At 43.6% G+C, this 22,662-nt stretch overlaps 1 protein-coding gene across 2 annotated transcripts in view; it reads right to left on the reverse strand.

Annotated features, from left to right (window-relative positions):
• Nucleotides 1-4,392: 4,392 nt before the first annotated feature.
• The window catches only part of SRFBP1 (serum response factor binding protein 1), an 89,944-nt gene continuing 71,674 nt past the window's right edge, over nucleotides 4,393-22,662 (reverse strand). Inside the window, exons 4-7 of one of the 2 annotated variants that reach the window (XM_075411635.1) lie at nucleotides 12,146-12,227; nucleotides 10,461-11,202; nucleotides 5,907-5,944; nucleotides 4,393-5,189 (exon numbers count right to left, since the gene is read on the reverse strand). In XM_075411635.1, coding sequence (XP_075267750.1) covers nucleotides 5,002-5,189; nucleotides 5,907-5,944; nucleotides 10,461-11,202; nucleotides 12,146-12,227 — 1,050 coding nt within the window. In that variant the 3' untranslated portion in view covers nucleotides 4,393-5,001. The remainder of the gene's footprint in view (nucleotides 5,190-5,906; nucleotides 5,945-10,460; nucleotides 11,203-12,145; nucleotides 12,228-22,662) is intronic. The other variant, XM_075411634.1, reaches the window with a different exon arrangement.

Below are 22,662 nucleotides of genomic sequence, written 5' to 3' on the forward strand. Positions count from 1 at the left end.
AATATGGTGATGATGTTTCTGCAATTTACTTCACGAAATTATTCCTGTACTACCACATATTAGAGCTAAAAGCTTCAAACTGAGAAGAAACTGCCCTAGAGTGCAGAACTTGGTGTGGATCTGAATCCATGCAACTACACAAATGCAGTCAAAAATGCATACAATTACTGCAGAAAGCATATTCAAATTTATTGAAAATTAAGCATCTCCGAGTTCACAAGTATCTTCTACTTGCTATTCTACAGTCTCATTTTCACATTAGATCACCTGCCTAGTATCACAAAATGATCTATCACCAGTCTACAATTAGAAAGCAGCTCAACGCTTTCAGTTAAGATGGTATTGCTGTAATTTGAATTTAAGCCCTATTTCTCCTGGTCTAATCAGTCCGTAAAAACTGATGAGAGAAATATTTATGCCGGTCTGGAAATCTTCAAACTGGTGCTATCAATAGTACACCTGTCTTTCTTCTTCTTAAAAAAAAAAAAATCACATTTAAACTAATACTGACTCTCTTAAAAGATATGGAAAAATCGGATACTGTTTTGTCCGTAAGTCTGAAGTGAAAAAACTGTGCGCCTGAAGCGGTCTAGTAGTATCTGACAGTATGTACCCTTACTGAGAACCTTTCTTCTATGGTATGGTACTGAACTGCAAAGCATAGTTCTCAAGATTTTTGAAATCTAATCACAGAATTAAATGATTTTCCATATCACTATAAAAATAAACAGGTAGTGCTTTGTGAGAGGTCTCTGTCTAAACACTATTACAGATACAAGTTACTTTAAAATCACGTATATACTGAAAACGTTATGTTGTTATGATCAGGAGAAAATGTTCCAAACTTTTATCAACAAACTCCAGGCAAGTTCATTGGGTTTATCAGTTCACAAAAAAATGCCCAACTGCACATAAAAAATATCATCAAGTCTCAACCACCACTACTCATTTGTATAATGCATTACGGCTGTGATCCAGGTGAGTCACTAAGCGCCAGCTAAAAGCAGTAGTAACCCATTAAAATATGAAGCAATGCCAGTAACCTAATCTTTCTACCCTCATTCATGTTCACTGTATGTTACCTTTTTTCGTTTCTCTAAGAGCTCAGAAGTGTTTCTGAAGACAAAAAAATATGTTTTGGTAAGTCAGGCTTCCTTCAGGAAGAATTCTATGGCCACAAATTACAGCTGTGAGAACGGAGTAAGAAACTTGCTCAGATGCCAAGATAAACCAATGTTTCTATCTCTCCAAGCACATGCAGAAAAACACTTTAGAACACTAGCTCCTTAAAGCGTCTTTTTTTTTTTTTTCCAAATTATTTGCCATCTTTAACTTTTTGGTCTTTAATGCAAATGAACTCATAAAATAGGGTGCTCATCTGCTAAAAGAAAGATAAGCTGTCCATGAAAAGCTGTATTATAGCCAATGACATCTACTAGAAGAAACTTTTGTTGCCTTTTATTGGAATGAGAGAAGTCACACATAAAATATTTGTTTGGCTTAGCATTCGGCTAGGATTTATTTATTTATTAATTTAAAGTATTAATGATTAGCATTTACATTTGTAAATTTAAAGAGTAACAGGTAAATGCATGGCTTTTTCTACAAAATACGATCCTTCCCTACAAAACCACAGTAAACATGTTTCCATGTTTTATTTTGATGCTTCTGGCCTTAAACGTTGTTCCACATGGTACAGTGAAAATAACAACAATGAAAAACACCGGGAAATGGAAGGTTATTTGAATTTGTAATTCCTCTGAGCGGCAGTGCCATTCAGGAAGATAATACCACATATACTGACATTTGTTTAAGATGCAGAAAAGAAGCCTAACTGAGTAGGGCAAGGACATGCCAGATAATACTACAAAATGGACCAACTGGAACGTTTAGCCTTCAAGAACTTAACTCAGGGTGGAAGAATAGGCAGAAATTGCTGGACTATAAATATTAAGATACAAAGTCTGCAAGGGGGAGGGAGAGAGGTGGCCATACCAGTAACAGAGTAATACTACATTAAAAAAAACTTGCTCCTGCTATTTGACTCTAATGTCATCCCAAGTGGAATACACTAAGGTATTACACAGGGACTACCTGTTTTACGACACAGCCAGTAACTCCCCTGTGGAGCCACTGCTGGTTAGTGAGTCATTGCTTGACTCAGTCCTAAGTATACAAGACCACAAGGAGTAGGTAAGGTAGGAAGAGACCTCTGGATATCATTTAATTCAAACCCACTGTCCAAGCAGGGTCACCTCAAGATGGTTGCCCAGCATTGTGTCCAGTCACGTTCTGAGGTATCTCCAAGGATGGAGACTCCACAGTCTGTCTGCGCACCTGTGCCAGTGCTCAGTCACCTTGACAGCGAAAAAAGGGTTTTCTTGCTTAAGTAGAATTTCTTGTATTTCAATTTGTGCCCACTGCCTCTTGTCCTGCCACTTGATAGCACTGAGTCTGGCTCGATCTTCTTGACCCTCCGACTCCCCTCCCCATATTTATACACATTAACAACATCCCCTCAAGCCTTCTCCTCAACAGTCCCAGCTCTTTCAGTCTCTACTCCTATGTCATATACTTCAAACCCTTCATCGTCTTAGTCACCCTTTTCTGGACTCCTTCCAGTCTGTCCTTGTCCCTTGTGTACTGGGGAACCCAGAACTGGACCCAGCACTTCAGATGTAGCCTCACCAGTGCTGAGTACAGGGAAAGGATCACCTCCCACATCCTGCTGGCAACAATCTTTCTAATGCAGCCCAGGAGGCTGCTGGCCTTCTTTGCCAAGACATAGAAAAAGACTGGTTTTCATAAGAGTGTAATATGTAGGAAAGACTTCTACACCTTAAGGTATGACAGATTCCACAAGTTTACATGGATTGAAGAGTAGACAAATCTGCAGAAAAGAAAGACATCGAGGATTATTAAACACAATAAGCTACAATATCACAAGATGTCCCTGAGCTATAAAGTCGGAAGCTTGACGAGTTGGAAACTGGATGATGTCTCACTGTATGCTTCCTCTACTCCTATGCTTAAAGGATCCCTTTTCAAGTACTATTGAAGATACTAGGCTAGATGGACCTTTGATCTGATGCAGGGCTATTCTTAGGCATTACAAAATGCCTCATGAATTGTACAGTGTCTTATCTTACACCTACTGCAGTCATTTACCAAGTTTCTCAATTAATTTGATTATGAAAGATACAAGATTATGAAAGACAACTGTATTTACATAAACAACACTGTTAAAGATTAATGACAAGTTCAGAACTTGTTTCAATCAAGCAGTAGGAAAAGCCCATGAAGAAAAATCCAATGAAGATTTTACATCATAACCCAATCAAATGAACTCAAGAACTCAGAACGGCACTTCAAAGTCAAATGTCTCTTAGTGCACAAAGACCTTTTAGTTTTTCAGCATTCTTTCAGAAGGTGCAAGACAAACATGCTGGGAGCACCCAGATATATCCACCAGGACAACAGTATTAAAGACACTATTTCAGTTCTTCAAATTGGCTGTATAATCGCAGAATCACAGAATCACAGAATAGTAGGGGTTGGAAGGGACCTCTGTGGGTCATCTAGTCCAACCCCCCCGCCGAAGCAGGGTCACCTACAGCAGGCTGCACAGGACCTTGTCCAGGCGGGTCTTGAATATCTCCAGAGAAGGAGACTCCACAACCTCCCTGGGCAGCCTGTTCCAGTGCTCCGTCACCCTCAGAGAGAAGAAGTTCCTCCTCATGTTCAGACGGAACTTCCTGTGCCTCAGTTTGTGCCCATTACCCCTTGTCCTGTCACTGGGCACCACTGAAAAGAGCTTGGCCCCATCCTCCTCACACCCACCCTTCAGATATTTGTAGGCATTTATAAGGTCCCCTCGCAGCCTTCTCTTCTTCAGGCTGAACAAGCCCAGTTCCCTCAACCTCTCCTCGTAGGGGAGATGCTCCAGTCCCCTCACCATCCTTGTAGCCCTCCGCTGGACTCTCTCCAGTAGCTCTTCATCCTTCTTGAACTGGGGAGCCCAGAACTGGACACAGTACTCCAGATGAGGCCTCACCAGGGCAGTGTAGAGGGGAAGGAGAACCTCCCTTGTCCTGCTGGCCACACTCTTCTTGATGCACCCCAGGATCCCATTGGCCTTCTTGGCCGCCAGGGCACACTGCTGGCTCATGGTTAACCTGTCGTCCACCAGGACACCCAGGTCCCTCTCCGCAGAGCTGCTCTCCAGCAGGTCCACCCCAAGCCTGTACTGGTGCATGAGGTTGTTCCTCCCCAGGTGCAGGACCCTGCACTTGCCCTTGTTGAACCTCATCAGGTTCCTCTCTGCCCAGCTCTCCAGCCTATCCAGGTCACGCTGAATGGCAGCACAGCCTTCTGGTGTATCTACCACAAATAATCAAAAGACAGAGATCACAATTTAACAGGCCAGTATTTTATTGCTCTCCAGAAATTTCCGTATCACGCATACCAGTGATAGGCTCTTCTAGATACCCGATACATTCATTAATTTGTGAAGTCTGTTCAAGTTTAAGAATCTTTTACTTTTTCTCAGTTGAGATGTATTTGATAATATAGTCCTAGGATTATCACCTCAGTATTTTGCATTTTCCCCTCCCTTTTGACATCCAAGTCCTCATAGAGTTTAAAGTAAATTTTTACACAAAAAAAAGCTTCAAGGAATCTGTACTATTCCTACAGGGCACAAACAGTGTTCCTAAAAACCATTCATTCACATTAGGGTGTATTTCATAAATGGTTGCATATGTAAAGGGACTTACGAACCAACACCATATGACCACACATTAATCAACAGACAGCACATTAAATAAATGAAGCAATCTGCACTTTAACAGATGGTAAGTTCTAGCAGTTGCTATTTTATAGGTGCAAAGGATAAGGAAAGTATAACAAAAATGTTCAAACAGCAGTTGTTACTTCATAAGAAAATACCACAGGATGCAAATCTGCAAGAATTTTTTCTTAAAATCTCAATTTACATACAGTCTAGTCATCAAATATAATCTTTTTCCCTTGGAATGCTGTAATTTGAGACATTTGTTCCCGGCGTCTCTTGCTTGCTTCCCATGACGGATGAAGAGGCTGCTCCAAACGTGCTTTCTTATTGTCACATTTAATACCTGCAGCTTCTGCAAATGGCTGCTTCTTGAGCCGTGGTTCCTTTTTAAGAAAAGCTGTGCAAGAAGTACAAAATAAAATATTAACTACATCATGAACCTTCACAAAAATATACTAAAACTACCTTGATATTGCAGACGTTTTAAAGAATTTCTTAACAAGCCACAGGGAAAACATTAATCTTCAGATGTTCACAACAAGATTTCCTCATCTTGCAGCCCAGTAAATTGTCACTTGGTAGACTGCAGATAGTTAAGATTTATCATTATTGACCACATTCAAAATTTGTGTAGACAAATATATAGGACAGTCTCAACTTTTCTCACAATAAAGCAATGAGATACTATACAATGTAATTCAGTATGACTGAAATAATATCCTTGATCCAATGAACTCCAAAATCTAATAATGTAGTATAAATTGAATAAAATACTGAAGGAGCTATTGAAGGTATTACATGATAAATTACTTGTTAAATATCATAATCTGATACCTTTACCAGTGCACAGGTAACACTAACTGCTCAACATGAAGACAGATGGAAAAGCACTTTCCTGTGTAAACCCTACTTTAAGTATATCTAACATTCAAAAATCGAAAATAGCAAACCGTATCCAGAGATTAAAATGAAAGCTCAATAATTTGACTATTTTAACAACAAGTGTTAAAACTGAAATGAAACAAAAAACAGCCTATCACAATTAGACTGCAGAGCCAACAAGACCTCATGATGTTTTTACTCTTGTAACTTTACCAGGTTAAGTAATACATACCCGTTCTTTCATTTTTCAGAGGCTGGTTGTCAATATTTCTAAAAATAAAAAGAGAATTTAGAATTTTTCAAGAAACTTGTATGATGACAAACACCTGTGAATCAAGAATCGTCATCACCAAAACTCTCACGCAACGACTTTTCAAGCATAATGGGGACAGGGTGCTAGCGAGGGCCCTTAGCCTGGTGTCCTGAGATATGCTGGCTACATTGCAGCACACTTGAAGTCTTACAGAGATAAGCCAGATGCTCCTGAGGTAACAGAGGCCAACAGGGAAACACCAGTGAAATACCTTAAATGAATTAAGGAGTTTTTCTCTAAGAAGGTGACCCAGCCAACAGAAAGAAGAGCCTCTACCGCAATGCACACCAACAGGGGCGAAAAACAGGAGTTGGAAGCCACTGTGCTGCTAGAAAGCTATGACCTAGCTGGCATTACTGAAACTTGGTGGGACAAATCCCATGACTGCAGTGTGGCTATCGATGGCTACAGACTGTTCAGAAGGGACAGGCAAGGAAGGGGAGGTGGAGGCGTAGCCCTCTATGTCAAGAAATTGATACAGTGTGAAGAGCTGTCCCTGAAGAACGCCCACGAGCAGGCTGAATCAAGAAGAGTGTGGCCAGCAGGACGAGGGAGGTTCTCCTTCCCCTCTACACTGCCCTGGTGAGGCCTCACCTGGAGTACTGTGTCCAGTTCTGGGCTCCCCAGTTCAAGAAAGATGAAGAGCTACTGGAGAGAGTCCAGCGGAGGGCTACGAGGATGGTGAGGGGACTGGAGCATCTCCCCTACGAGGAGAGGTTGAGGGAACTGGGCTTGTTCAGCCTGAAGAAGAGAAGGCTGCGAGGGGACCTTATAAATGCCTACAAATATCTGAAGGGTGGGTGTGAGGAGGATGGGGCCAAGCTCTTTTCAGTGGTGCCCAGTGACAGGACAAGGGGCAATGGGCACAAATTGAGGCACAGGAAGTTCCGTCTGAACATGAGGAAGAACTTCTTCCCTCTGAGGGTGAAGGAGCACTGGCACAGGCTGCCCAGGGAGGTTGTGGAGTCTCCTTCTCTGGAGATATTCAAGACCCGCCTGGACAAGGTCCTGTGCAGCCTGCTGTAGGTGACCCTGCTTCGGCAGGAGGGTTGGACTAGATGACCCACAGAGGTCCCTTCCAACCCCTACTACTACTATTCTGTGATTCTGTGAAAGCTTATGGGTAAGAATTAGAGACCGAGGCAACAAAGGGAACCTTGTGGTTGGTGTGCGCTACAGGCCTCCTGATCAAGGGGAGCCTATTGACGAAGACTTCTTCCTCCAGCCAGGGGAGGCATTGCACTCACAAGCTCTTGTCCTGCCAAGGGACTTCAACCACCCCAACATCTGCTGGAAAAGTGGCACAGCAAGCTGTAGGCAATTCAGGAGACGGAGTGTATAGCAAATAACTTCTTAGGCCAGGTAACAGCCCTGCCAGAGGGGATGGGATACTGGACCTGATGGTCACCAATGCAAGTGAACTACTCAGTGATTTCAAGACTGGAGGCAGCCTGGGCTGTGGTGATCATGCACTGGTGGAGTTCACAGTCCTGAGGCATAAGGGTCAGGCGAAGAGTGAAGTCAAGACCCTGAATTTTAGGAAAACAAACTTCCAGCCCTTCAAGGACTTGGTCAATAGGACCCCCTGCGAAACAGTCCTCAGGACAAGAGAGCAGAACAGAGCTGGCAGATGGTTAAGGATGCTTTCCATAGAGCACAAGAGCTCTCAGTCCCCATGTGTAAGTAATCAGGAAAGGAAGGCAAAGAGACTAACATGGCTGAGTCGAGACCTGCTGGCCAAACTAAAGAGCAAGAGGGAACTTCACAGGCAGTGGAAGCAGGGACAGGTATCTTGGGAAAAGTACAGGGACGCTGCCCAGTTATGTAGGGAGGGCGTCAGGGAGGCCAAGGCACGGCTGGAGCTGAACTTGTCAAGGGATGCAAACAATAGTAAGCAGGGCTTTACAGGTATGTCAGCCAGAAAAGGAAGGTCACAGAAAGTGTACACCATCCTCTCCCTGATAAGCAAGACTGGCAAACTAGTAACGACGGACAAGAAGAAGGCTGAGGTACTCAACAACTTTTTTGCCTCAGTCTTCACTGGCAACCTCTCTTCCCACACCTCTCGAGTGGATGCCCTGCAAGACAGGGACTGGGGGAGCAAAGCCCCTCCCACTCTAAGAGAAGATCAGGTTCACGACCACCTGAGGAACCTGAACGTGCATAAGTCTATGAGACCTGGTGAGATGCATCCCAGAGGCCTGAGGGAACTGGCTGATGTCACTGCAAAGCCACTCTCCCTAATATCTGAAAGGTCATGGCAGTCAGGTGAAGTACCTGGTGACTGGAGGAAGGGAAACATCGCACCCATTTTTAAAAAAGGTAGAAACAAGGAACCTGGGAACTACTGACCTGTCAGCTTCACCTCTGTGCCAGGGGAGATCATGGAAGAGATTGATACCCAGAAATGTAAAATTTCCACTTACTAGAGTGATTGTAATTAAACTTAAGTAGATTCTTGCTGTTTTGAGAAGACAGGAAAGCTCTAAGATAGTCTCCTAAATAATGTTATTTGGACAGCCCAGCCTTGGGAGGGCAGATGCACCAAGCTACAGAGATAAAGAGGCACCAAGAGGGCAACAAGACCAGAGCAAAACAACCTGGAAGGACACGATGTACGTGATCTTAGCACCGAGTTTGCGCAGAAACAAAGGTCAACCAGTGGACACTGTGATGAAGAGTATAAGCTTTCATCTTAAGATCCCCAAAGACCACTCGGGGACACTAACAGACATGAGTGAGAGACATTAACACATGCCAACTCGTTCTTGGAAAAGCCATGAATATGCTAAGCATTTCTCGGAAATATAATGAATATGTGTATTGTGATTGTATTTAACCTGAAATGACAGGGTGTTTGGTGCACACATTTGGAGGAGAGATCCCTCGTGTGCCCTGTGCGGTAATAAAGAACACCTGCTTAATAGCCCTCTGACTATTGAGTCTTCGATTCTGGCTTTTCACGGCATCAAGATCCTCCTAGAAGCTATGCTAAGGCACATGGAGGACAGGAAGGTGATTCGAGACAGCCGGCATGGCTTCACCAAGGGCAAGTCCCGCCTGACTAACGTAGTGGCATTCTATGATGGTGTGACTGCATCAGTGGGTACAGGATGAGCTACAAATGCCACCTGTCTGGATTTCTGTAAGGCCTTTGTCATGGTCCTCCAGAACATCCTTCTCTCTAAATTGGAGAGATATGGATTTGATGGTGGGGATGAACATAGTGGGATGGTGGGGATGAACATAGTGGGATGGTGGGGATGAACATAGTGGGATGAACTGCACCCTCAGCAAGTTTGCAGATGACACCAAGCTGAGGGGTGCAGTCGACATGCCTGAGGGATGGGATGCCATCCAGAGGGACCTGGACAAGCTAGAGAAGTGGGCCTGTGTGAACCTCATGAGGTTCAACAAGGCCAAGTGCAAGGTCCTGCACCTGGGTCGGGGCAACCCCTGCTGTCAATTGAGAACAGTCCGGCCGGGAAGTACTTGGGGGTACTGGTGGATGAAAAGCTGGACATGAGACACCAGTATGTGCTTGCAGCCCAGAAAGCCGACCATAACCTGGGCTGCATCAAAAGCAGCGTGGCCAGCAGGGTGAGGGAGGTGATTCTGCCCCTCTACTCTGCTCTGGTGAGACCCCACCTGGAGTCCTGCATCCAGCTCTGGAGCCCCCAGCACAGGAAAGAGATGGAGCTGTTGGAGCAGTTCCAGAGGAGGGCCACAGAAATGATCCAAGGGCTGGAGCATCTCTCCTGTGAGGACAGGCTGAGAGAGTTGAGGTTGCTCACCCTGGAGAAGAGAAGGCTCCAAGAAGACTTTATTGTGGCCTTTCAGTACTTACGGGGGGCTTAAAAGAAAGCTGGAGAGGGACTTTTTACAAGGGCCTGTAGCAACAGGGCAAGGGCTAATGATTTTAAAATAAAAGAGGGTAGATTTGGACTAGACATAAGGAAGAAATTTTTTACAGTAGGGGTGGTGAAATACTGGCACAGGTTGCCCAGAGAGGTGGTAGATGCCCCATCCTGGAAACATTCACGGTCAGGTTGGACGGGGCTCTGAGCAACCTGATCTAGTGGAAGGTGTCCCTGCCTATGGCAGGGGGGTTGGACTAGATGACCTTTAAAGGTGCCTTCAACCCAAACTATTATATGATTTTATAACATGCAAAACCCTTACGTATTGTTTCCTTTTGTTAATAAAGAAGTAAAAATAGAGGTATTCAGTAGTGATTTAATTTGGATGCAGGTTTAGTTAGGAATCCTATGTATATGGCAGTGCTAATGTGAATAGGAAAAATATACAAGTGTGAAGAAAACACAAGAAAACTGCACAATAATTTATGTGAAAGTGTTCTAAGCTGTAATTGGCTGAAATTCTCCTTGTTTGGTAAGGGCTACTAAAAAATCACAACTTCCATTACTGAGGAGGCGGGAGGAAATGGGACAGCAACATGGGGAAAAGGTTTACCTTCTCTTTTGAGATTTCTGATTAGAGCTGGACAAAGAACTGCAGAACATTGATTCTATCTTGCTTGCTTTTGCATGTCGCTTTCCTTCTTCCATGACCGAATCTTGTACTGTCCCGGGGACTGTGTTCTTTTCTTTCTTCGCTAAGTTTTTCTGAAGTCTATCCTTTTCTTTTGCTGAAGAAAGACTACTAACTGCTGCTATCTTTTTCTTTCTTTTACCTTTGCCAATGAAGAAATCATCATCGCTGTCACTGTCAGAATCTGATGACTCGTTATAAAACCTCTCTTCAGTACTATCATCAAAGTACTCCTCTTCATTAGGATGTTCCTGGTCACTGTCATCATTAAGTATTTGTTTTATTGCATTTAATTTGTTCATGCTCATATTTTCTTTCCTTTTTTGATAGCCATGTTTCTTTCCTGTTCTATTCTGAGTGACTGCTTGCATTTCTACTGCCTGAAATGAAGATTCTTCTGGAGCAGATACTCTCTCCACTGCCACAGTTTTCTGCTCAGATTGACTCTCACAATCTTCTTCCGCCACCCCGTCAGTTTCTATTTTCCTACTCATTTTTGCTTTGTCTTCACATCCTTGCTGTTTTTGAGCTAGTTTAAGAGCTTGGTCATCCAAATTGCTATTGATATGTTGCACTGATTTAAGCTGTTCTTCTGACGTAGCCTTTTTTGAAGAAGTGGCTTCGGCTGGGTTCTTTCTTGCATCCTGAAAAGCTTTTACAGCAGCTATAGAAGGGGCAGAAGAAAAATCTTTTGTTGCAGCTACACATGAGTTTACATAAGTTATTTTAATATAATAAAACATTTATGCAAGTTAAATATGTTGTAGTGAGTAAGCACATTTTGAATGTCTTTATCAATCATTTCTGAACACATGGGGCAAGAAATACCTTACAGTACAGCATCAACAAAAAGTGAGGAAAAGAACGTGAAACTATTACCAAGTGAATACACTGTTAAAATTGGGTTTAACTGTGAACTTCTCTTTCAGAAAATAATCTGCAGCTGATACCCATGTCAATTTAGGGCATTACTTTGTGTGTAAAAACTGCAAATAGTAAATTGCTTAGATATAAATAAATTGATATCTGACTTGCTCTCTGTTATTAACAAAGTTACTTTATTACTAGGACTTGACCCTTTTTAACATCACTTTTAGTTGGAAAATTTAAATTTAAAGAGAACGGGAGATAACCTAAAGAACCAGGAAAGATTCTCTAAGGATTCTGGGGACAGTTTCCAGGGAGTATTACGTGAGTCACTTGCAAAACCTTTTAGCTGCCTTTGGAAACCTAGTTGCAATGTTGTAACGCTCCTCTTACCTTTGCATCTGCAAGTTACTGTGCCCACTGGCAGTTCACTTCTATTTAATTTAGAGACACTCCATTACATCCATTCGATTTTTAGAGTTCCCATTATGAGCCCTGTTTGTCCTACACCCTATATCTTAAATGACATATAGCATACTGTCACATATAAGCCCATTTCAGCCACTATGACTACAAGCTTGTGACACTTGGTTCACTGCAGCTAGTTGAGGTAGTTACAGGAGCTTTTCATTTTTCACTTTTCTTTTTATACTGGTTGTTCATGTCAGGAATATACAGGAACAACGTAACACACCAGTAAGCTACTGAAGTCACAAACAAGTTAATATAATGTTTCATACCTTTAAGTTCAACAAATTTGGGTTTCAAGATGCGATGTATCGCAAGTCTTGCAATGGCTCGCTCAGTTGCAGTACAATTTGGCTATACAAAATAAATTCAAAGGCATGAAGTCAATAGAATGGTGAGTACTTGTACAGGTCTGTATCAGTTATGCTACAATGCATACTAATGTGATTCTGGACTACAAACAACAAGAGGAAAAGCTTATGACACTATCATATTTGAATGTTTCTTATTTTTTCTGTATTACTGTCATTCTAAATGAGGAAAAATCAGACTGCCCAAACATTAACAGAAACGTAACAGACACGTAAATCTGCTATTTCTCTGGTACTGAATAGGGATAACATGATTTTTATTTTGAAAGCATACCAGACACATTTTTCAAAGTTAACACGCTGAATTTACATTCACTGTTTCTTACACACGCAAAGCAAATCCATGAACCTCCTGAATAAAGAACATCCTACTGGTAGAAGGCATTCTTCATGAAGGAATACAGCAGCTTGCAATAAGTGCAGTACGGATGCCATAAAAGTAGGCAAAATGACATAGCAGGTATTGAAGGAATATACATGAAATTTGGTTGACAGGCAAGGTCTAAGCTGATCTTAAAGACAAACAACCTTGAATTTGATCTGGTAGAATACTGGAGCTCTGTAAGCTGATTCAAAGAACAAATATGATCTTCATGTTTTAATTTGAAGAAAAAGGAGAAAAGTAGGAATTGCTTCCACCTCCAACTTCCTCTTTTATATATTAGAAGTCACAGGTACAACACATTGTAAAAGCCATCTCATTTTCAGGTTCTTGTCATGACTCTGCTTGAATAACAAAATGAGAGGTTTCTTAGACTTGCTCAAAGACAGCTTTGTCTTACTTTTTTTGAAGGGCAGGAAAGGGGGTGCAACAAGCTTGTAAAACACAAATTTAGCAGGAAGATTTTTTAAAGCCTGCAGTGGAATTTGGGAAAGAGGAGAAAAGACACACCTCTATCCCTCCATCCTAGTGGTACTGTAATTGATATATGTCTAAATTATTGCTACCTGCAATCTGAGCTATATGCTACAGGAAGTACTACTGCAGAAGCCACCCAAACCAACAGATGATGAGACTTGTAAAGAACCGGGCAAGTGGCCCGTGACCGAACCTGAGCTGGTGCCCAGCAACTCAACACAACACGCTGCCTCTCCCGTCCTGAGCAACTACTGCAACAGATGGAGCCCAAGTCACAGGTATGTAAATGGCAGGGAATAAGGAGATTGCACTGGCTCTGCCCTGAGAGTGAACCTTCTCCACAGCAGTCAAGATGCTGCTGTGCTTTGGATTTGTGACTAAAACATCTTAAAAATGAGTTGGTAACACCCCAGTGGTTTAGTTATTGCTGAGCAGTGCTTGCACAGCATCAAGGCTTTCTCTGCTTCTCACTCTACCCTCCCAATAAGCAGGCAGGGGGTGGGCAAGAGGTTGGGAAGGAATCCAAAAGGATATTCCATTCCATATCAAGTTGTGCTCCACAATAAGAGCTCAAGGAAAGGAAAAGGAAAGGAAGGATGTTTGTGGTTATGGCATTTGTCTTCCCAAGTAACCATTATGTGAAATGAAGCCCTGCTTTCTGGGATGTGGCTAAACATCTGCCCGCTGATGGGAAGTAGTGAATAAATTCCTTATTCTCCTTTGGTTGCACACATAGCTTTGTTTCACTTATTGAATTGTCTTTATCTCAAGCCACGAGTTTTTCTCACTTTCTCCATCCTGTGGGTGTGGGGTGAGCGAGCAGCTGTTGGGGACTTAGTTGCTGGCTGGGGTCAAACCACGACAAAAACACCACCCAATAATCAGCAACGCATGTTTAAAGTATCTGATTTGCTTGACACAGGAGTGTGCAGTGGGGAATCTTAGTTGCTCACATGTACATCTTCTTCCAGCAGAATTATGCTACTTAGTATAAACAGTTGTTTATTCATTGCATAAAGATAGATGGACACTTCAAACCAACTACTCGTGTAGGAGAATTTCTTTCAGTGCTTTAGTCTGAAGGAAACAGAGCAGAAGAAAAGACTACAGCTACAGCAGAGCCCGTACTTCTAAACACAGAAACATTTAATTGGTTTGCAAAGTGTGAATCTTGTTCCTCAACCAATGCAAAGCAAATACCATTTGTATTTCTTTTGCCAAGGTTCTACAGCTTAGAAAACTCTGCGTATGTCTGCTCACAGTTCACATTTGAAGTGCAGAGCATCTGGGAATTCTAGTACTTTCTCCTTAAGTCTCTGCTATTACAATGTTATTCCTTCAGGTCAAGAAGAAGTGGAAAAATGTTTTCTCTGTAGACTGTCTACAGAACCATGAACACTGGCCAGAGGAGACAGGTCAAAAGATGGGTCCATTTCCAAGGGCCACAGACTGGCTTACTTTCAGGCTAGCCTAGCTCTGAGAACTTGAAATCTGAATTTTGATCCCCATGTGACAGCGCTGCATGCTGCCACCAGATTCCTGGGACAGCAAGCTCACATTTCTGAAGATCAAACACTATTTTCTTTGGAGATTTTTCTAAAGCTGGAAAATCTATTTCTGAACTTAATTAATACACTTTTTCCCTCAGCTACTTCCTGTGGGTTTTGAAAGAATACACCATGAAGTTCAGAAAGTAGCAGCAGCTTCTGTGCAACATCTGGTGTCCTTTAATTCAAATATTTATAGAAAGGGTTTAAGCATGTACATGCCGATCCATATGGAATAACAACATTTTTTCCTTACAGCAAAATATTTCACAAACACTACTCACACTGATAGACAGTAGCCAACAAACATACAATACGACATTAACATTCTTTAAAATTTCCCATTTTCCTGTTTTTTTTGGCACATCCAATGCTCAATTTATTTTTCCTCAAGTATTTTCCAGTATATTAAACCTTGGCAGAAAATCAAACTTAATAGAAAAGTGTCAACTGTATTTACAGCAAGAACACCCTCTCCCCCGCCCCTACTATGTTTAATTATGCAGATACTGTAATTGTACACATTTATTCTTGCAGGTTCCTGCTACTTCTTGTATTATTTTGCATTTTTCATTTTTTCACACAAGAATGTCCCAGTACTTTCCACAGGAACACTCTCCCTCATTCAGTGTGCAGCTAGGGTGCCGCAAAGTGAACAAAGAAACTGAGCAGTGTATAGCCACATTTTTCAGCAAGAAGTTGTAAGCTACATACAGAACCACCTGAAAGTCAAAGTCCCCTCACACTTTTTGTCTTGCTAAGTAACAAAACAGTATAGACAGTGTTTCTGTACATAGTATTAAAGACATCTGTCATCACTGATGTATTTCATTAAACTCCATGTGGACATTTAACTCAATTAACTGCACTGATCTCTATATTTTCGAATCTCTTAAAATGAAAAGAAATCCAAGCTGCGTAAACAAGCATTCCTCGTCCTGAATGGCAGATATGCACACAGATGCACAAAGCTCAAACCACAACTTGTAGCATAATAAAGCAGCAGTTGTATAACTTGCACATGTGCAAACACACATGCATGTCCCACATAAGGGAGACAAACTTTGTACAATGTGGAATGACTGGGAAGAGAATGGACATTACGAGCTTGCTAAGATAAAAACAGATTCACAATGCAAGTTTTGAGATGTGCTGGAACAGGGGTCAGAAGAATTATGGAACGGCTCTGAGAGCTGGCAGCAACTGGGTAAAAAAAAATGCCAGGCAAAAGTTGTGTGGGTAGTACTTGCTTCAACAACGCAGGTTATAAAGTGAGAACGAGAAACTGAGTGTCTCAGGGTCTCGGCGCAGATGGGATTGCAGGAGCTGAAAGGGATTCCCTGTTGTCATGCTTGAGACAGTAGAGCTTCAGGAAGAACTAAAGAGCAGAAACCTGGGATTAACTCGGGAACATGACATGGAGACTTCTGACCATTGCTTCATTCTGATTACTCCTCCTTGTTCAAGTCTACTTTTGGTCGTACTCTCTCTGCTACAATTATAATCAATAATTGCAAAAAAAGAGGTCATACTTCTATTCTTCAACTGGCTTTTGTCCAAAAGGCGACTGCCTTGTTACAGGTCTCACCAGAAAGAAGACTGCTACTGGAAGAGTATAGTACTACAAAGACTACTACTAGAATTTCAGCTGGGTCAAAGGACAGTGCCACCAAACTGGTAATGCTTGGTGGCCCTGCATGTGTCAGTGTAGATCATGCCTATTATTTAAAATAATGACATTCAAATGAAGACAGTCAGAAACCCCACTGACAAGTATGCAGTACATAGCAAAAGCCATGACACAAAAAGTAACCTTGAAGCATGTTATACTCAAGTTTCTAAACTAACTGGAAGTGCAGGTTAATGTTGAGTCCAACAACAGCCTCATTTTAAGCAAAAAAATGGCAGAGCTAATGCTAACAAGGGTAAGCATAAAAAAAATAAATCCCCAATTCCAGGCCAAAACAAGACGTCATTGCAATACCCTTTGTGGCAGCTTAGGAGAAGAGCTGTCTCTCTACTAAGAAAAAAACTCAGAAAACCTGTTAAACCACACGTTCTTCCCAGAGCTCTAACTAGTTACAGCTGTCCTTCAGAACAGCAGATGTGGTTAATGTGGAGTCACAGGCTGGCTGAAGGTGCCAGATCATCACTGCTACCCAAGTCTATCCCATGACTTCATACTGCTTTGGAACAAGACCAACAAAAGTTACTTTCTGACTGTGAAATGCTGCTAATTCTCCCTCTTCCTTTATGTCTGGAAGACATATAGGATGTGATTTGTGGCCATCAGACATGGCAAAGATTTTGGTACGAGAGGCAACTGGTTAATGGTATCACTTGTAGCAGTGCTGTTGTCTCTCAGCTCCTGACAGCAAGAGACTGTTAACTGTGTCTCACTTTGATAATGGGAAGATGGATCAACGAGGGGATGAAGTAAACAAGACTCCATTAGACGTGGCAAGAGTTTAAAACAGAGTGGTTCTCCCAAAATACAGAAATAACAGAGAGCAATACCATAGTATTCAAAGGAGAGAAACATCAGCATTAAATGCTTCAGACTGCACTGGAAATGAATAGCCAAAACCTGTCAGATTTATAATCAGCTTTTACTCAAGCTTTCCAAGTTTTCCATGTAACATCAAAATTACGGTACAGGTGGTACAAAGAAGAAGCTATACAAGCTTAAAAGCCAGACAGGTGAGACGTTCTTATGGCAATTAATTCTGTATGGATCTCATGATATCACGAAAATGTCAACATGTCAACAGATATTTTTTTTAATTGGACTATATACAATTTTTGAAATTGACTGATGAGAAATTTCTGACTGAAGCTAAAATGTATGTCCTAAGATCTAAGGTCTTTGAAAAAAAAATCCGCAGGATAATGTCTTGTAATAGAACTATAGAAGAAAAATGCAACAATTTCTTACAAAACTAACCGTGTCCTGGGCTGCATCAAGAGAAGCATGGCCAGCAGGTCAAGAGAGGTGATTCTGCCCCTCTACTCTGCTCTGGTGAGACCTCACCTGGAGTACTGCGTTCAGCTCTGGAGCCCTCAGCACAAGAAGGACATGGAACTGTTGGAGTGGGCCCAGAGGAGGGCCACAAAGATGATCTGAGGGCTGGAGCACCTCTCCTATGAGGAGAGGCTGACAGAGTTGGGCTTGTTCAGCCTGGAGAAGAGAAGGCTGCGGGGAGACCTGATTGCAGCATTTCAGTACTTAAAGGGAGCCTATAGGAAAGATGGGGACAATCTGTTTAGTAGAGACAGCAGTGACAGGACAAGGGGTAATGGTTTTAAACTAAAACAGGGTAGGTTTAGGCTGGATATAAGGAAGAAATTCTTTACAATGAGGGTTGTGAAACACTGGAACGGGTTGCCCAGAGAGGTAGTGGAGGCCCCGTCCCTGGAAACATTCAAGACCAGGTTGGACAGGGCTCTGAGCAACCTGATCTAGTTAGCGGTGTCCCTGCTCGCTGCGGGGGGGTTGGACTAGATGACCTCTAGGGGTCACTTCCGACCCAAAACTTTCTATGATTCTATGATTTTAAAACATAAGATACACAACTAAAGCTGAAGTCCCCCTTGGCTACTTGTTAATTATTCTTCTCAACGTTTCCCACAGTTTCTATTAGTTTAAACTGCTTTCTGTTATTGTGGTAATTCAGCCATGAAAATTTGGATATTTATTTACCTTGCAAGCTGTGGTGCGTTGACCCTGGCTGGAGGCCAGGCGCCCACCAAAGCCGCTCTATCACTCCTCTTCCTCAGCTGCCAACGAAAGGCTCATAGCTCAAGATAAGGACAGGGAGATCACTCAGTAATTACTGGCAATGGCCAAACAGACTTGACTTGGGGAAAAATTAATTTAATTTCTTACCAATCAAATTGGAGTAAGATAAGGAGAAATAAAAACTACATCTTAAAACTACCCCCACCCCTCCCTTCCCTAAAGTCAGAGAAGGAAGGCAAAGAGACTAACATGGCTGAGTCGAGACCTGCTGGCCAAACTAAAGAGCAAGAGGGAACTTCACAGGCAGTGGAAGCAGGGACAGGTATCTTGGGAAAAGTACAGGGACGCTGCCCAGTTATGTAGGGAGGGCGTCAGGGAGGCCAAGGCACGGCTGGAGCTGAACTTGTCAAGGGATGCAAACAATAGTAAGCAGGGCTTTACAGGTATGTCAGCCAGAAAAGGAAGGTCACAGAAAGTGTACACCATCCTCTCCCTGATAAGCAAGACTGGCAAACTAGTAACGACGGACAAGAAGAAGGCTGAGGTACTCAACAACTTTTTTGCCTCAGTCTTCACTGGCAACCTCTCTTCCCACACCTCTCGAGTGGATGCCCTGCAAGACAGGGACTGGGGGAGCAAAGCCCCTCCCACTCTAAGAGAAGATCAGGTTCACGACCACCTGAGGAACCTGAACGTGCATAAGTCTATGAGACCTGGTGAGATGCATCCCAGAGGCCTGAGGGAACTGGCTGATGTCACTGCAAAGCCACTCTCCCTAATATCTGAAAGGTCATGGCAGTCAGGTGAAGTACCTGGTGACTGGAGGAAGGGAAACATCGCACCCATTTTTAAAAAAGGTAGAAACAAGGAACCTGGGAACTACTGACCTGTCAGCTTCACCTCTGTGCCAGGGGAGATCATGGAACAGATCCTCCTAGAAGCTCTGGTAAAGCACATAGAGGACAGGGAGGTGATTCGAGACAGCCAGGACGGCTTCACCAAGGGCAAGTCCTGCCTGACCAACCTAGTGGCTTTCTAGGATGGCGTGACTAGATCAGTGGACAACGGAAGAGCTATGGATGTGATCTGTCTGGACTTCTTTAAAGCCTTTGACCCAGTCCCTCACAACATCCTTCTCTCTAAATTGGGTGAATGTTCGGTGGCTAAGGAATTGTTGGGAAGGTCGCAGCCAGAGGGTTGTGGTCAACAGCCTGATGTCCAGATGAACAACGGTCACAAATGGTGTCCCTCAGGGGTCCGTACTGGGACTGGTGCTGTTGAATATTTTCATCAATGACTTAGACAGCGAGGCCAAGTGCACCCTCAGCAAGTTTGCAGATGACTCCAAGCCGAGGGGTGCAGCTGACTCACCAGAAGGATGAGATGCCATCCAGAGGGACCTGGACAAGCTTGAGAAGTGGGCCTGTGTGAACCTCATGAGGTTCAACAAGGCCAAGTGCATGGTCCTGCATCTGGGTCAGGGTAACTCCCTGTATCAATACAGGCTGGGGGATGAAGGGATTGAGAGCAGCTCTGCCGAGAAGGGCTTGGGGTTACTGATGGATTAAAAGCTGGACATGAGCCACTAGTGGGTGCTTGCAGCCTAGAAGTCCAACCATATTCTGGGCTGCATCAAAAGCAGCATGGCCAGTAGGTCGAGGGAGGGGATTCTGCCCCTCTACTCTGCTCTGGTGAGACCCCACCTGGAGTCCTGCATCCAGCTCTGGAGCCCCCAGCACAGGAAATAGATGGAGCTGCTGGAGTGGGGCCAGAGGAGGGTGATAAAGATGATCAGAGAGTTGGAGCACCTCTCCTATGAGGAAAGGTTGAGAGAGTTGGGGTTGTTCAGCTTGGAGAAGAGAAGGCTCCAGGGAGACCTTAGGGCAGCCTTCCAACACTTAAAGGGGACTTACAACAAATATGTGGAAAAACTTTTTAGTCAGTCCTGTAGCAACAGGACAACAGGTAATGGTTTTAAGCTAAAAGAGGGTAGATTTAGACTGTATATAAGCAAGAAATATTTTACAATGAGGGTAGTGAAACACTGAAATAGGTTGCGCAGAGAGGCAGTGGAGGCCTCTCCTGGGTTTAGCTGGGATAGAGTTAATTTTCGCAAGAAGCTGGCTGGGCTGACCCAAACAGCCAATCAAAAGGGATATTCTATACCATGTGATGTCATGCTCAGTATTTAGGTGGGGAGCTGGCTGGAGGACGGACTTTTGCTACTCAGGAGCAAGCTGAGCATCAGGTGGTGAGAACACTGTATGTTGTACATGCTTTTTATCAGTACTATTGACTGTTTTCTTCTCCCTTTGCCATCTTGTCAAACTGTTCTCCTCCCAATCCACAAGTTTTTGCCTTTTTCCTTCTGATTCTCCTCCCCACCCCACCAGGGAGGGGGAAGGAGTGAGAGAGTAACGGTGTGGTTCTTTGTTGCAAATTGAGGGAAAACCACAACAAGGCCCCATCCCTGGAAACATTCAAGGCCACGTTGGACAGGGCTCTTAGCAGCCTGGTCTAGTTGAAGGTGTCCCGGCTTACTGCAGGGGGGTTGGGCTAGATGACCTCTAACGGTCCCTTCCAACCCAAAGCATTCTATGATTCTTCTTCCTGGACTGAACTTCACTCCCGATTTTCTCTCCCTCCTCCCACCGAGCGGCGCAGGGGGACAGGGAATGGGGGTCGTGGTCAGTTCACCACACGCTGTCTCTGCTGCTCCTTCCCCCTCAGGGGGAGGACTCCTCACACTCTTCCCTGCTCCAGCACGGGGTCCCTCTCACAGGAGACAGTCCTCCACAAACCGCTCCAGCGTGGGTCCCTTCCACGTGGTGCCATCCTTCAGGAACAGGCTGCTCCAGCGTGGGTCCCCACGGGGTCACAAGCCCTGCCAGTAAACCTGCTCTGGTGTGGGCTCCTCTCTCCATGGGGCCACAGGTCCTGGCAGGAGCCTGCTCCAGCACAGGCTCTCCACAGGGTCACAGCCTCCTTCAGGCATCCACCTGCTCCAGCGTGGGCTCCTCCACTGGCTGCAGGTGGAGATCTGCTCCACCGTGGACCACCATGGGCTGCAGAGGCACAGCCTGCCTCACCATGGTCTGCTCCACAGGCTGCAGGGGAAAATCTCTGCTCTGGTGCCTGGAGCACCTCCTCCCTCTTCTCCAGTGACCTTGATGTCTGCAGGGCTGTTTGCCTCACATCTTCTTCATCCTCTCTCCAGCTACAGTTCCCATTCTGCAGTTTTTTTCCTTTCTTAACTATGTTATCCCAGAGGCACTACCATCGCTGACTGGCTCAGCCTTGGCCAGCAGCAGGTCCGTATCGGAGCCGGCTGGCGTTGGCTCTATTGGACATGGGGGAAGCTTCTGGCAGCTTCTCACAGAAGCCGCCCCTGTAGTCCCGCACTCCCAAAACCTTCCCACACAAACCCAATACACAAGCATTATGAAAGCTGAAGACCCATGGCAACATAGGGTACTATGGACAATCTGTTCACTCATCTGCGAAACTGCACACAACAGAAGGCACCTGTACATCCAGTTCTGCTTGTCCTTTACCAAAAAGGTATGAAATATAAACTTGTTTCTACCACCATCTCCTTTTCTTTTAAAGTAAGAATTCAAAATAGGCCATAAATCCAAACAAAAATAGATGTCTTGCTGTTCTTTGCTGCATGCATGATAAATACTAGAATTTGAAAAAGTTTAAAAGCTCTTTCAGAAGCCTAGCACTTTACCAGTTTTAGAAGACCATATTTAACTGAAGTATAGAAGACTCTAACAGAGTTTCTCTGGATTAACTTGTCACAACTAATTTAGCCAACCATACAAGTGTGAGGCAAATGCTGATTTTTCAGATTGGAAAATGGTCAAAGAGAAATGGAGTGTTTCATCCCAGACTACCACAGTGATCTACAGCAGAGCTTGGCACAAACCCCAGACCTGCCCAAGTACGAATTATGTACTTAATCTCCTAATTCTTTCCTTCTTCTCTTTATGCATACTATGTTGTTTCAATAAAGAAAAGTCAGAGAAAAAAAATTCAGACTAAAGCAGACATGGATTCTCAACTGTCTCCTCAGGGAGAACAGAGTCAACTCTAGGTGTAAGCTGAAACAGAAAGATTGTGGGAAAACTCAAATGCCACTAGATTTTCCTCACTTCTTCCAGGTCTAGTAAGAATACGTGTCTACAGTCTTCTCAGTTTGGCATCCCACACAAACAATGCACACACTTTTTAAAGAAAAAAGTTAACTTCTTAAAGTTACGAAAGAGGA

The sequence above is a fragment of the Opisthocomus hoazin genome, chromosome Z (assembly GCF_030867145.1).
Source record: "Opisthocomus hoazin isolate bOpiHoa1 chromosome Z, bOpiHoa1.hap1, whole genome shotgun sequence".
NCBI lineage: Eukaryota > Metazoa > Chordata > Aves > Opisthocomiformes > Opisthocomidae > Opisthocomus > Opisthocomus hoazin.